Source organism: Henckelia pumila, chromosome 3 (assembly GCF_033568475.1).
Source record: "Henckelia pumila isolate YLH828 chromosome 3, ASM3356847v2, whole genome shotgun sequence".
In the NCBI taxonomy this organism is placed as follows: Eukaryota; Viridiplantae; Streptophyta; class Magnoliopsida; order Lamiales; family Gesneriaceae; genus Henckelia; species Henckelia pumila.
Window position 1 is genome coordinate 183,787,049 of NC_133122.1, and position 15,349 is coordinate 183,802,397.

Consider the following 15,349-nt stretch of genomic DNA (forward strand, 5'->3'; position numbering starts at 1 on the left):
CGGCGGCATAGAAGGTCCAGCACCTTGGGGAGGTCTAACTCATTGCTGAGGAGGCCTTTGCTGTGCAGGCTGCTGGGGTGGATTAAAATATTGAGGCTCAACGGAATTTTCAGCCTGCTTCCATCCAAAATTTGGGTGACTTCTCCAACCCGGATTATATGAGAAACTGTATGGATTGTATTGTTGTCGCCCTTGGTTTCCCACATAATTCACTGAATCACCTTCAAAAACTGGCGGCCCTTCAAAAAATGAATCTGGCATGAATGGAAAGCCACTCGCTGATCCTTTAACTACCTCAGTGCTTCCCTAGGCTTGATTCACTTGTTTTATTGGTGCCGATTTATTAGCTTGCAGTTGAGATTCTTGATGAGTCAGTCCATCGAGTTTCACTGTAATCGCTGTTAGAGCATCCATTTCCAGAAAACCAACTTTCTTTTCTCTCCTGTTGTCTTGCCAACCAATATTGCTTTCAGCCATATTTGAAATGATTTCGAGTGTTGCTGCAGGAGTCTTTCTATAGAGGCTGTCATTGGCAGCTGCATCAAGCATAGAACGGACAGATAAATCAACTCCATAGTAGAAAGTTTCTACTTGTTGGCCTATGGAGAGATCATGTACAAGACACACACTCGTCATCTTTTTAAATCTCATCCATGCGGCATTCAGTGATTCTCCATCTTTCTGCCTAAAAGACATGATTTCATTCCACAGTTGTGTAACTTTAGTTGGTGGAAAATACTTGTGCATGAAGACTTCAACCAGACCATCCCAAGTAGTAATTGATCCTTCTGGCAAATCTCGAAGCCACTCTATCTCTTTTCCTTGTATTGAAAACGGAAATAGCCTTAGTCGAACAGCATCAGAAGTCACTCCATTGAATTTGAAGGTGTCACAGATTGACAAGAATTGCTCCAGATGAGCATTCGGATCCTCAGAAGGTGTCCCTCCAAATCTAACTTGCATTTGAATCATCTGGATAATGGATGGTTTGAGTTCAAAAGTGTTCGCCTGAATTGCAGGGCGAACAATGCTGGATCTGTATCCTCCAACTAATGGTCGATGAATGTCCATCAGAGTACGGTTATTCTCTTTTTCAGCATATCTTCAAACTCCTCTTCAGATTCAAAATTAAGAGCCAAGTTATGCTTCCTTCGATCTCTACGTATACGACGAAGAGTGCTTTCAATCTCCAAATCAAGCGGTATGAGGTCGTCAGAATCTCGAGCACGACTCATGTAACATGAGATATACTCCTGAAATCAAAAATAAAAAGCACAAATCAACCACTTGAATAAAAATTAAAGAAAATAAAATAAAAAATTAGTCTCAAATAAATAATCAATCCTAATAGTAAACAAATAGTCCCCGACAATGGCGCCAAAAACTTGACCGACGATTTCGGTTGGGAAAATTCTAGCAATTGAACTAGGTCAAGTTATAATATAGTTGGACATAGTCTAAGTCGATCCCACATAGACTAATATTTAAATACTAAGATATAGATTATTCAAATTAATCTAGGCTAATTAAAATAAGGGATTTTTATAAATTAAATACTAATTAAACTAAACTAAATTATTCTAAAGCAGAAATTTTTATTAAATTAAAAGAGCAGAATAAATTTACGACGGATTCAAATTTCAAAAAAATGACCAGGAACACACAAAGGTACCAGACATCGATGATTGTCACGTATTGGATTTAATCAAGCAAAACTCATTCATATTCACGACGATATTTTTTAAAATAATTATTAATCTATTTTTAGAATTAACAATCCTATTTTCATTTCATAGTCCAATTATTTCTAATTGAATTTAATTAAACAAAAACACATTTACGAGTTATGAAATTTCAGCTTTCGCCTAAAATCGCACACTGAAACCGAATACTATTTCTAGTCGGTTTAACCATGTGTTGATTAATATTTTTTAAACTAATTTCAATCTTTTCTTTTTTAAATCCATATCGAATAACAGACATGCAATTAATTGTCCAGATTAAAATCAAGAATTATGCACAAATATCAATCAATAAATATTTCATAAATCAGAAATCAATCATTCCATTCCATAAACAAAAATCAATAGTCTGGCCCTATTGTGGCCCCGGTCAAAGGAAGGCTACTCCATAATAATAAAATCAAACAAAAGTTTCATGTTTGAATTCATGACAAAATAAAACAGAGAAAGAAAAATATAAAATTATCAGCAATAGTGCCGAATCTTGCTTGTGTTGTGCGCTTCTTCTTCTCTTTAAGCTCTAGCCGTCAGTTCTGAAATTTGGAAAAAGTTCAGCAGACAAAAGTCCTTGTCAATTTGGGCTTGATTTTATTTATATTTCTCTCCAAAAAACCTTCAATATTGCCCAAAATAATCAGAGTCTCAAAATTTTCAAATTCTGACAATATAATTTTTTTCCAAATCCGCGAATGGCACGGATCCTGGACAACCTCCGGATATTTTTTCAAGTTGTGAACAGTAACCACACGGACCCCGGATACGGGGTCCGTGTGCCCCTCCGGAGGTCTTCTGTCTCGGATTTCTTCATTTAAATGGGCACAGAGGTTGATCCAGAAATGGCACGGGTCCCGGACATTTTTCTGGGTTGAATCTTCATTTTACACAATATGCACGGATCCCCTTCCAGAGAATATCCGGGGTCCGTGTATTATCCTGAACCGAATCCTTCTTCTTCCTTAAATGCACGGACCCCCTTCCAGAGCAAGCCCGGGGTCTGTGTATTATTCTTCTCTCATTATTCTTGGCTTCTTAGGATTTTTTCGTTTTTTCGGCCAAGTTTCGACGTGGCATCGCATTGTTTGACTTTTTTCTTCAATATTTAAGTCTTCTCAACTTTTAGTCAAACCTACAAACACGTAAAAGTATGATGATTTAGGCGCAAAATTCGGAATAAAAATGTCAGATAAGCACGAATACGACAAAATAAAGTATCAAATAAACGATATAATTTGTGCTTATCAAGGATCAATCAAGAACCATTATTACAATCAAGCTCATTATGATGAAGTAAGAAATGAATTGAGTTAATATTTCATTTCATTTGTGGGTGCCTAACTGCTCATTTACATTGTGAAAAAATTTTGGGGTTTAATTGAATACATGTGGATACATGTTTTGGGTCATTGTTTGAAGATTTTAGTGGCTATGAATAACTTTGATTGGGTTACAAAATTATTCAAATCTCGACATCTAGTATATTCTTTATTTCTTGGGTGTGAATAATTTTGGGCTACACATTATATTATACATTATATGACTTAAAATTACAAAATCATCTCTCCACTTTATTTGAAAAAACTCTTTAAAAAATACATTAAAACTAGTCATGTAATTTCAAGCATAGTATTTAACTCAATATGTAATTCTCCGTGTGCATATAACATCACCCTAGTTAATTTTACTATAGTTATAAATAGCAAGACATGCAGTCAAATCTGGAAAATGTTATAGTTTCTTTAAATTTTGGTATGCATGCTAATGAGCATAAGTTAGCATGAAAATGCATGAAATAATTTAGTCAAACATTAACATGAAAATAATTGATTGGTCATCATCGAAAGAAGGAAAAGGTGCATGGAGAGAGTTCTCTTTGGGCAGAAAGAGTACTACTAGAACTCACATATATATATATCATCTCCTTCTTGCTAGTAGGAGACAATTAGAGGTTACGTACATTGTCTCTTTTACCAGCTTTACCGGTCTCGTTAATTCCTCCACATTTGACTAGCACCCGGTCGATCTTCAATTCATATCATACACTGCATTGCGTGTTCTCGTTTGGTACGAAAGATGACTCAAATTTAACGCCGTTGCAGTATTTCTCGTATGACTCAAATTTATCGTTTCGTAAAAATCACGAATCAAATGTAGGGGTGATCAATTTTTTTCAAAAACCGTCCGCACCGCACCGCTGTATCTCATTTTTTAAAATAACCGCGATTTAAAAAAAAAAAAAAAGGAACCGCCCCGCCGCCACGGTTCGGTTATAATTTTTGGCCCAAACCGTCTCGCACCGCACCGCCGTGTCTAGTTGTATTTAGATAAAGTTATATTTATAGCACATTGTGTATATATACATTATGCACAATAGATTTCTATGTCGCATCCACTCACTTTTTTCCCAAATCTTCTTAAAAAAAATTTCCCCTCCTTTTCTCTTGTTAATCTATTTACTATTTCTCTATACAAATATAAATTTTCAACCTTATTTTATAACAATGAGCAAAAATGAAAAAACCATATGCTCGATTGGTTGTGGGTTGTTTTGTTATGTCTAAACATATTATAGTTGATTAACTTTATTTTGTCGTTTGATTATTATTTTATTTAATTTTAGTTTGTTTATTATAGTTTTCATTCTTTGTTCTAATAATTTGAATAATTTTATTTTTTTTGTTTTACTTATTATTTTAAAAAAATTGCGAACCGACCGCAACCGCTTAAAACCGTCAAAAACCGCAAAAACGATTTTACATATAAAATCGCAACCAAAAAAAATAAAATATAATCGAACCACAATGGCAATTGGGTTTGAATTTCTTACGGAAAAACCGTAAGTGATTATATAAATGTTACATTCACTTTCTTCTTTACACAACGAATGATGAGTCTCGACATCTAGTATATTCTTTACTTCTTGGGCGTGATATATATGCATATAAACTGGGAAACTGTCATCATCCCAGATGCATGTCGTTGCTTTTGAGGAATTTCAGAATCTCAAAAAATGTTTGTGTGTAAGTAATACATATCTATGATTAATTATTATTGTACAATTCAAATTGGGTCACGCATTTGATTTGCATGCATGCATGCATGCATGCATGGGGTGAGGCCATCGAGTGCCACGTGGAACGTGGATTAACGGCAATGATTAGGCCTTTTTTGGGTTTCTGTTAAAGAAGATTTCATGTTATTATTATTATTTTGAGGTTTTTGGAAACTTGGTCCAGTTTTGGTATCCCCCAGAAAGATCATTATATTATTATTATTTTTTATTTTTAGATATAATTTCTATATATGCTCCCACGTATCTTGTATAATTTTTGTTCTAGGATTTTTTTAAAATTAATTACCATTATTTCAAAAACTCTCATTCAAAATTCGCATTGTATTCTCTAACAATCGCAAAACACATCGAAACATAGAAATCAAACTTCAAAATTTCGAAATTTAATGAAAAATAGGCGTAATCTATTAATACGTTGTATTTATATTCAATATATTTTTTTGAAAAAGGCTACATGTACACATTTAGTTACACATTGGGTTACACACTACACATGAAATTACAAAATTATCCCTCCACTTGATTTGAAATTTTTTTTTCCAAAATACATTAATAATATTTATGTAATTTCAAGTGCAACGTGTAACCCTCCGTGTAGATGTAGCATCACCCTTTTTTTTATATAATGTTTTTTTAAACACTGATTCCAACTACGCGTACTTTTATTAATTCTTCAGAATGTACGTGTTTTCCACTAATTACTGATTTAATAATTTTATTTTATTTGATGAAAGAAGATTCATAAAATAATTATATATTTTTTTTGCGAAATTCATATAAATTTGATAGAATTATATACTTAATTGCTTCCATGAAAATCAAACCATACTTGCACCCCTAGCTATGGGTCAAAGATTTGATTAAACCCACAAACGAATAGTGCTGCCCTGATGATTACAGAGTCACTTTTTGGTATTGTCCCCTATGTAAGTATGAATTTATTAATACATTCAAAGATCTTCTATTCTATTCTTTACATAATTTACACACCTTGCGAGGAAATGGAGAAACGCAACTTTTTGTCCCACATTTTTTACGCTTTTCTTTGAATTATTTAATTTGAATATATATATATATATATATATATATATATATATATATAATGTATGAAAATGAGAGATATATTTTACAGTCAAATTTTCAAACTTTATGCTTATGTATATTTCTCTGTTTTTTTTTCAAAATGACAGATTTAATTATATCCAAGTATGGACAATTCCTACAAGTGGTCGGCATGCATAGGCCTAATGTACGTACATATATATGATTGCATCCTTGAATTTTACTTGGAATAAAATCTTACCCCATCAACCTTTAGTCTTTCAAATATCAAATATATCCCATGGATCACGATGTCAAAATATAATGAAAACAAGTTATTTTACCAAGTTTGATACATTATACTTGAGACCAATATAAATTAAATCACCTCGTGATCGAAGCTAGAATACACATCAATGGAAGATTGTTTTCTCCCGAGTCACGTGGGTTCTTTTGACTGGCCAGTCACTCGACTTTATTGAGATATATATATATATATATATATATAGATTTTTTTCAGTTGTCCGCTTATCATGTCCACTATCACGTCCACCAATTATGTGACAATATTTTATTGGACCTAGCTATAATTTATCATTTTTTTATCACATCCAATAAAATAGTGTCACATCATTGTGGGCATGATAGTGGGCATGATAGGTGGGCAGCTGAAAGAAACTATATATATATATATATATATATATATAGTTTTGATCACATTGACAACCACCATGGACAACTACGTGAGCAAACGTGCCATGTGATCGAAACTCTATATATATATATATATATATATTTGTGTGTGTGTGTGTGTGTGAATATATGTATATCCGAGACTATCATCTATATATACACACACAAATTCTGTAAGAAATATTCCTTTGTTTCATTAGATTACACACTGCAAGCTGTAATCCGTGTAATTTTGCTGTGTATCCAGTTTGACGTAACTTTACTGATAGTTTTGTTCTGCTTATGCAATATAGCAGCAAGATCAGATATTGGGCAATCAATCTGAACGTGGAATATTGCTACAGATTTCGACTGACATTTCACCATTTCATTAGCTTTAATAAAGCTAACAGACAAATATATATCCCTCATCTGTCGTACACTCGAACCAGCTCTCTGTTCTATGTTGTTGTTGTTGTTGCTCAAACATTGTATTATTATCCATATCATACATCACTTTCGATTCACTATTTGCCCGTACCACCTTCTCCTTAATTTCCTCATTATAAGATTCACTCATTAATTCCCATTTTACTTATTCTTCTTCCTGCTTATTCCAAGAAAACCCAGCTAATTGTGTTTTAATTAAATCCAAAATATATAGTTGGGATCGATATATTTTGAGTAGAAAACATGATGCACAGTTGCTGTATGGTGGGGGGTTGTACGTGTGGCATGTACCATACAACTACTCGAGGGAGTTCATTTTCAATGCTTTTCTCCAAGAACAGCGAAGCATATCTTGAATTCGATGATCAAGGGGAAATGTACTCTTTTGCGGCTAATTCTCCGCCTAATTCTTCTGTTGATTGTACTCTTTCTTTGGGCACGCCTTCCACTCGTCTCAGTATTATTAATGATCAGAAGATCAAGCCGCCGTCTGCAGGCTTTGGATGGAACAATAATTTTCCAATGTCTCCGCCGCCGTCCGCCGTCAAGAGCCACCGTGGGGGAAGTAATATATTTAATGGACACTCAGCGGGCAGGGATCCTCTCTTGGCCCGCCGATGTGCTAATTGCGACACCACTTCTACTCCTCTCTGGAGGAACGGTCCCAGAGGCCCTAAGGTACGTACTCATAATTAACAATGCACCTAGCTAGCATATAACTTATAATTATTATCATATCAATTTATATATATTTAAAGCTAATTTGTAGCACTGTTGCTTAGCTAGTAATTTAATTGAATACATGCATTATTAATTCTTGCTGCAGTCACTGTGCAATGCATGCGGGATACGTTTCAAGAAAGAAGAGAGAAGAGCCACGGCAGCCGCCTCCTTCGCCAACGACCCTCAGACCGTGATGATGAATGAATCTCCGGTGCCACCTCAGAGAACGCTCTATTACCCATCTAATTCCTACACAAACGAGTTCCGGTTCGCAGAACGGTTCAACGTGGCAGACAGGCCGAGTCTTGTTCACAACTTTACGTCATGAATTGGAGTTCTTAAAATTAAACCAATTATATTTATATGAATCCCGCCGTTTGATGGCGACCGTTGGTCAAGAAATCTAATGTTTAAGCTGTTTCTTTTTTGGTCCCCATGGGTGGAGTGAAAAATGAGTTAATTCTATGTTTGCTACATTGCTTTCGTTTTCTTTTGTTACAACTTTCACTTTTGTTGTATGTTATTCGTACCTTTTTTCTGTTTGTCTGATCAGGAGATATAATATTTTGTACTTTTCTTCTTATTGATATATCGATTTTACCCTCCCTTAATGTATATGACAGGTTTGAGACCAATGGTTTTGCTTAGCAAGCGACAGTTATATTTTCTATGTATTCTGATGTTCTCTTAACGATTATACTATATATATTAAAAAAGTACGCTTTTGTTGTCATTTGTTGGACCGTACGTTGGAGATGGCTTGCAATTGCAACCTTGTACAATTAGTTGGATTTTGTCTGGAAAATTACGATTACCAAATTGGAGGAAAAAAATTGCTATGGAAATCATTTAATTTCCATGATATATACATTAATATATGTAATGGATGCAATCTTAAAAATTCAAAACCAACCACATTAGCTTCAGAGCTTGAATGTACGTAAGTGGTTAGAAATTAGAATGAAGTCGCAAAGTTTGCTGCTTGTCCTATTTGTACTTGTAACCTATTCTGTATATAAGACCCTTTTATTGGGCCACTTTGGATCACGAATCATTGGTCCCTCCACTTGCTGGGCCATTGCTTCTTAATAGCTCCGTGCCCCTTTTCCAAGTTTGATCTTGGCCCATTGATTCAAACTTTGGTCAAAATGTACTGTGCACGTGAAACAAATCAGCGTTATCAGTCCAACACTGAGCATTGTTTATTCCATTACTCAATGGACGAGTATTTGAGTTCTTTGACGTGCATGCTCAGCCTCTCTGTTGCTAGTTTGATTAAGTTTTCATTTATGGACAATGGGTAATTTGGAATTCAGATATGAATCTTAGATCGTCAAAGAAGAAAGGGGCAGGCTATGTGTCGCAAAAAACTTAAGCCGAAAAAGTACATGATTCTGTTTTTATTTCTTTCAAGAGGCAGATGAAGAAGTTGAGTTTCTAAAATCAAACAACTAATGGATTCGCTAGTTCGTCAAACCACTTCATGTGCTATATGGCTGTTGCTGCTTTTTCGCCTTTTAGCTATGATTCACTGGCTATTAAAGATGAATCAAACTCTTCTGGATATCTATCTTAATGGAGAGTGTCAGGCTACGAATAATCAAACAACTTCCATCACTAGACATTCCAACCCCAACAGCTTGCCGTATTCATCATCAGACTCTCCCTCCCCGTGGCCATCACCGGTGCTGTATTCATCATCAGACTCTCCATCCCCGTGCCATCACCGTCACCGAACTTGCCAGCACCTTAATTCAGATGCTTCAACTCCAGTACCATTCCCAGATTTGCAATCCCCATCACCACACACCAGCGCCATCTCCATCGGGCCCGACTGCTCCAACACCATCACGCTTTTCTTTTTGTTGCTGATTACTCTTTTGTGTTGGTTTATTATTCTTTCCCCTGAAATCAATGTTTCTTATGTTGGTTATTCATGTTTGACACTCACCCTTTTTTGCCTAGAATTCACATGAATTAAGGCCAACATAATAAAATGTTAAGAGAGTTGAAAATTGCGAAATTGTTTGGCCAAATCTACAGCAGCAGCAGCATAATTTGAATCACTGAGAATCCAATTTTACACTAGCCTTCCTTACAAATGTATAAACTTTCACACCAACTCTGGCCCCATTACAGGGGTTATCAGTATACAAAACCTTAACGTCAAAGAACTTGTTAGCCTTCTTGAAGAAAGCCGACTCCTTCTTCCACCTCTTCAAATGTGCCATCAAGAAAACCATTTCTTTCTCACTTCCCAGAAGAAAAAACTTTAGGGTCTGAATCAAAGGCTCGTAGAGATGATCATGGTACACCACATCAGAAGCCAGAATTATATCGTACTCTCTGCCAATGGTCTCCATCTCTCCAACGTCCCCCCATGATAGCGGCGCCGAGTTCACATCACCGCCGCGTAACCCCAAGATTCCGGCGTTTGCATCAATATTATATCTCATATTAGGGAGTACGTGAGAGAGATCCGTGACAGTTACACTAGCTCGGAGCAGAGCTGCCGCTGCGATTCCTACCACTCCGGTGCCGGAGCCCAGCTCAAGAATACGGAGGCGGCGGTGTTGGTGGGCGTTGGCGTCGAGCAAGGAGGAAAGAGCAGAGGCGGTGGAGTCGCCCGCACGGCCGCGGTCTAGGAGGGTGACGAGGGTGGCGGCGGCGGGCCAGAGTTGGAAAGAGAGGCCTTGTGAGGGGAGTTGTCTGATGAGAATGGTGGAATTGATGGAATTGAGATGGAAGATTTGGTGAGATTGTCGATCCAAATGAGTTTCTTGTTCTTCATCTGAGTCGAGTGGGATTGGTTGGGACATTGCTAATATCGGCGCATCAGTGATAGGGTTTCACCCTCTTGTAACAAATTATTTTGTGCTTAAGCAAACCTTTTTAGAGAAATTGTCACAATTGTCTCTCAACACGTGATTTTGACTGATAACCTTACTATCATGTGAGTTACAAGTTATCCGTGTCAAAATAATATATAATAATTGCTATAGAAATCGCAAGACTATATTACTTTTTCACATTTAAAATTTTTTTTTATGATATGATCTCACATATCAATTTTCTAAAACAAATATGTTATTTAATCTAAACCATGAGTAAATAAACTTTTTATATCAGAAAATGGTATTTTTCATCTCTTATACTTTTTAGTTCAATGGTTTAAAACTGGCATGAAGAATAAATTTGTTTTCATTAATTTTTAGAGTTGTCACCAACAAACGGTTTTATTAGAACTTGGTAGTTAATAGTTATTCGCATAAGAGTATGTTTTTTGTGAGATTGTATCATGGGTATATGTCTGTGGATGGATCAATCAGACTTATATTTTCCATGAAATTTAATATTTTAGGCATGAAAATCAATCTTTTTTCATTATTTGGGTCAGGTTGATATCGTCTCACGAAATTAACCTGTGACACGATCTCACGAGAGTTTATCGTCGCATAAATGAGCCCGTGGTTCATAAAATAGTTATAATTTGGTGGTTCCATTAATTTTGGTTATTTTAAATGGGAAAAAAGAGAACTATATTAGACCAGAGGAAAAATATTTTTTCTTTATATAAGTTTGATCTATTATTTATATTAGTAATCCACACACGCAAAAATTCACGTTCTTAAATTTTTATATTACATCTAAAAATAATGAATATATTTTTATATTTTTAAATTAAAAAATATAATTGAAAGAAGGTAGTTATAAGTAGCAAAAACATTTTTGTCCATTCATTAATTTGATCAATATGGTTATTTTAAGGGGTTCATGCATTATTATATTGTATTAACAACAAACCTACAAAATGCTTGTTTTATGTAATTTTTGTAAAAAAAAAAAAAAAAAACTCATATAATGATTTTTCTTCTAGAGTAACGAGAACATAAAATTTTCTCTTTCTTCACAGTTATTATTTTCTCTCTTTTTTTTTTTGTTAACAAACATTTTTCTTAGTTTAATTGAAGTAGAGGAATATAAACATACATTCGGTTAGAACTTAGATGTTAGACTTAAATCAATTATTATATTTGCTCGGGTTTATTTAACAGTATAGAATTAATTTAGTTGTTTCCTATAATTTTCCATCATTAATATGAAGATATATAATATATATTCTTTAATCCCGTACGTGAAGTGGTCCCATGGTCTAGTGGTGAGGACATTGGACTCTGAATCCAGTAACCCGAGTTCAAATCTCGGTGGGACCTTTATATTTTGGTTTTTTGAATTCTTTGCGGCTTTTCTCTGTTCAATTCAAATCTAAGCTTATCTTATTTTGGAGTTTAACCAACTCCACCCAGCAAACAGTATGGCCCCGAAGAACCAGACGTTTGAGGTGTTTTATGCTGTATATATATATATATACATTTTCAAGAAACACTATTACTTTTGCGATGTAGTACATAATCATGGCTGCTGCTGTTCTGTTTGCTGTTGAAGATAATTTTAGGTTCATCTTCACTCGCTCGTCGACAAATCCTTGCTGACATGGGCTACCATTTTCAAATCATGGTATGTTTACTTTTTTGTAATTCATTTTTGGGTATTCGTAACATGAGTGTGTTAGTTTGTGTTTCGTGAGTTATGGAGGTATGGAGCATATTCTTATTTTGGTCGATCTAATTATTACATATTTTGGAGAGCTAACTCTGTACTGCTGAATTGCAACTTGAAATTGACAAGAGAAAAAACCTTGTTTACGGTGTGAAGTAGTGTTTGAATGGCTTCCTGGATTATTTTTTCACAAATTTTCTCCTTTTAGTTATTCCAGTATTTGTAATTGCAAGTTGCAAAGATGTTATTTTTGTTCGACAATTGAATGTGGATGAGTAAGATGGTAACTTCTGGAGATGAGTTTTAGGTAGTGTTTGGGAGAACTTCTAGGAAGCTTTCCCAAACACTACCTTAGTGCACTCATGCTGAGGGTATACAATATTATTTAACAGTATCTGCGTTCCAAGTTCCACTTATAATGAAGACATCGTATGAATAAGTTGAATTATATATATAGCGATTTTAGTCTGCAGATATCGATGAGAAAAGTATCAGGAAGGAAAAGGCAGAAGATCTTGTGATGGCCCTTGCTGAGGCCAAGGTATGATATTTAAACTCTATGTCGATTTAGCCGGAAGCAGTTTCTGATTAATTTTCGAGTTTAATCAATCCATCTTTTAGACATTGTAAGCCACAAAGGGTATTCTAATGTGGGGTTGGTAAATATACCTAGCAGCACCTCGCACAATTTTCAAGCTATGTAAGGCTTTTTTCATGGGGGATCTCAAACTTCTCCAGGAAAAAAGTTAACATTTTATGCTTCTTGTAATCTTTGTATATAGTTGTGGGGATGGAGAATCAAAATAGTTAACATCTCTTTGAAGTTGAGAGGTCATGCTAATTGACGCAATGCCTCTAGGCAGCTTCTTGTTATTTAAATCTTGCGCTTGGATGATAATTCGGTTATTTTTACCCTGAAGGCTGATGCGATAATGTCGAAGCTTCAGAATAGAGACCAATTTGCGGCCATGTCGTCTCACACACTGCTAATCACGGCAGATACAGTATGCTTTCATATCCCTTTCGCCAAAAGTTTTTCTTGATCATTTACCTTTAGTGTTTCTCCGAAGGTTTGTTTCTACCGTCATGTAACGGCTAAATAGTTGCATTTCTTGATTTGCTGCAATTTTCTTTCATCATGAACGGCTAAGTTTGTCTTGAATTTAAATTTCTTTAAAGGGACAAGGTCAAGAAGTTTAGGATTTCATATCACTTATGGACCAGAGCAATGCTGCATGAACTCACTTCCCTGACAATTTTTGTGTCGCTATATGGTTCCCTATCATTAGGAGATGGATTCATGGATTTGTTACTTCTATAACTGTGGACAATGTACATAAGTTTAGCCTAGATTTTTGTATATTCTTTGCGTCTAGGTTCTACGTTGTTGCCTCCTTCAATTTCTTACAAGATATCGATAAGATGTATCCATTAATTTTATAGTGGTTGATCCAATCTGCTGGTTTTCTCTAGGTGAGGGATTAATTTTTGAAGGTAAGTTTAATTGCATCTAATTGGTGTCAAGGTTGTGGTGCATGAAGGGGTTGTCAGAGAAAAGCCGTCGAGTAATGATGAAGCAAGACAGTTTATTAGAGGTCAGTTTACTAATTTCTCAACAGCCAGCCCTTACAAGTTACACAAGGCATCCGATTCTTGTTCACGACTTGTTTTGCAGACTATTCTGGCGGTTCCACTAGAGTGGTTGGATCAGTTGTTGTCACCAACCTGGTTACTGGTTGTAGAAAAGGAGGATGGGAGAGCGCGGAGGTAGGGACATTACCAGTTCTACCTGGCGTAACATAGACTTGGTACAATATTTGCATGCATAGTTATCTCATATACTGTTGATATAAATTATTCAATATGTTTTGGTTGGTTTCTATAAAGAGATTACTAGTTGTGTGTGGCGTAGCATAGACTTGGTACAGTATTCGCACGAAACCTATTTATTTTGCTCCCACTTTTCTATGCAGGTTTATTTTCTTGACATACCAGATGAAGTCATTAATAGTCTGGTAAGTTGCTGGAAATAACTGAGCATTGAGTACTTGGTTTATATTACATTTGCTCATTAGTAATATGGTGTTTTCTCAGATTGAAGAAGGAATGATATTGAACGTTGCCGGGGGTTTAATGCTCGAACACCCACTCACTTTGCCTTTGATAGACACCGTGGTTAGCCTCTCTGGCTCGAAGTCACGTCATTTGAGCATACCTTAACAAATGGTTACCTTATTTATAGTCTCTTGAAACATGAAATATACCATTTTCACGATAACTCTTGTGATGTTTTACAGATAGGAACTGCCGATTGTGTAATGGGACTTTCGAAATCGCTGACAGAGAAGCTCATTCAGGAAGCTCTATAGCGCATTGGTTATGGCCTATGACTATACACTATCACAATAGATCTTCCCAAATATTTTGTTGGATTTTTACTGGATATTTTCCAGATTAAAAGCAACTCGCTGTTCCTTTATAATCATTGTTATGGGTCTCGTATTTTTGAATTCTGATTGCTGAATTTACCACGTGTGCTTCTACCTTTGCATGTCTATTGCCTAACATCGTTGCCTTGCTATTCACATCCTAAGTCACCGGAGAAAATTAAACCCGAGAAAGGCGAAAGGAAAACTAAGTATGAAAAGCTACATATCATGCATTATGATCCACAATTATGGTTTGCTGGAAGTTATTTAATTCTTCTATGATTTTTTTTTTCCATTGAGCCACTTGCGTGTCAAGTTTGCTGCATTTTAACTCTAAAAGAGTTACTGGATCATGGGAATGTTAGCTTCTTTTTTTTTTTTGAGTGAATATGGGAATGTTAGCTTTGTCATTGAATGTGACTAGAGCAAGTGATAAGCACTTTATTTGTTCACATTGTGAAAAATGGAAAAAACCATACAAAAAGAAATGTCTTAGCAGTTGAAACAAGATTGACGTGTAATGTGTACTGGTTTCAGAAATTACTCGTTGCTTGTTAAATGGACTTCTTGTAATCCAACAACTATAATTGTGTTGTCTATGCATGGTCACGTTTTTTGTCTTGGGGCACAGTAATTGTCAAACTTTTTTACTTAAGTAGGGG

At 35.4% G+C, this 15,349-nt stretch overlaps 3 protein-coding genes and 1 non-coding gene across 5 annotated transcripts; 3 read left to right on the forward strand and 1 right to left on the reverse strand.

The window, feature by feature from the left end:
• Positions 1-7,218: 7,218 nt before the first annotated feature.
• LOC140887310 (GATA transcription factor 19-like) lies at positions 7,219-8,055 on the forward strand. Its single transcript, XM_073294476.1, has 2 exons — positions 7,219-7,653; positions 7,802-8,055. Exons 1-2 carry the CDS (start codon positions 7,219-7,221, stop codon positions 8,024-8,026), a joined length of 660 nt encoding a protein of 219 aa, XP_073150577.1. The 3' UTR covers positions 8,027-8,055.
• Positions 8,056-9,056: 1,001 nt separating this feature from the next.
• LOC140887309 (uncharacterized) lies at positions 9,057-10,536 on the reverse strand. Its single transcript, XM_073294475.1, has one exon. It carries the CDS (start codon positions 10,515-10,517, stop codon positions 9,762-9,764), a length of 756 nt encoding a protein of 251 aa, XP_073150576.1. The 5' UTR covers positions 10,518-10,536; the 3' UTR covers positions 9,057-9,761.
• Positions 10,537-11,840: 1,304 nt separating this feature from the next.
• TRNAQ-CUG (transfer RNA glutamine (anticodon CUG)) lies at positions 11,841-11,912 on the forward strand. The gene has a single exon. It is a non-coding gene; the product is annotated as a tRNA-Gln (tRNA).
• Positions 11,913-11,951: 39 nt separating this feature from the next.
• LOC140887312 (uncharacterized) lies at positions 11,952-14,774 on the forward strand. Of its 2 annotated transcripts, XM_073294477.1 has the most exons (9): positions 11,952-12,040; positions 12,145-12,216; positions 12,725-12,799; positions 13,179-13,262; positions 13,784-13,853; positions 13,934-14,025; positions 14,232-14,273; positions 14,353-14,433; positions 14,556-14,774. In XM_073294477.1, exons 1-9 carry the CDS (start codon positions 12,014-12,016, stop codon positions 14,625-14,627), a joined length of 615 nt encoding a protein of 204 aa, XP_073150578.1. In that variant the 5' UTR covers positions 11,952-12,013; the 3' UTR covers positions 14,628-14,774. The 2 variants fall into 2 exon arrangements, with proteins under 2 accessions (XP_073150578.1, XP_073150579.1); XM_073294478.1 differs by lacking the exon at positions 14,556-14,774 and having other exon boundaries at positions 13,934-14,066.
• Positions 14,775-15,349: the final 575 nt, after the last annotated feature.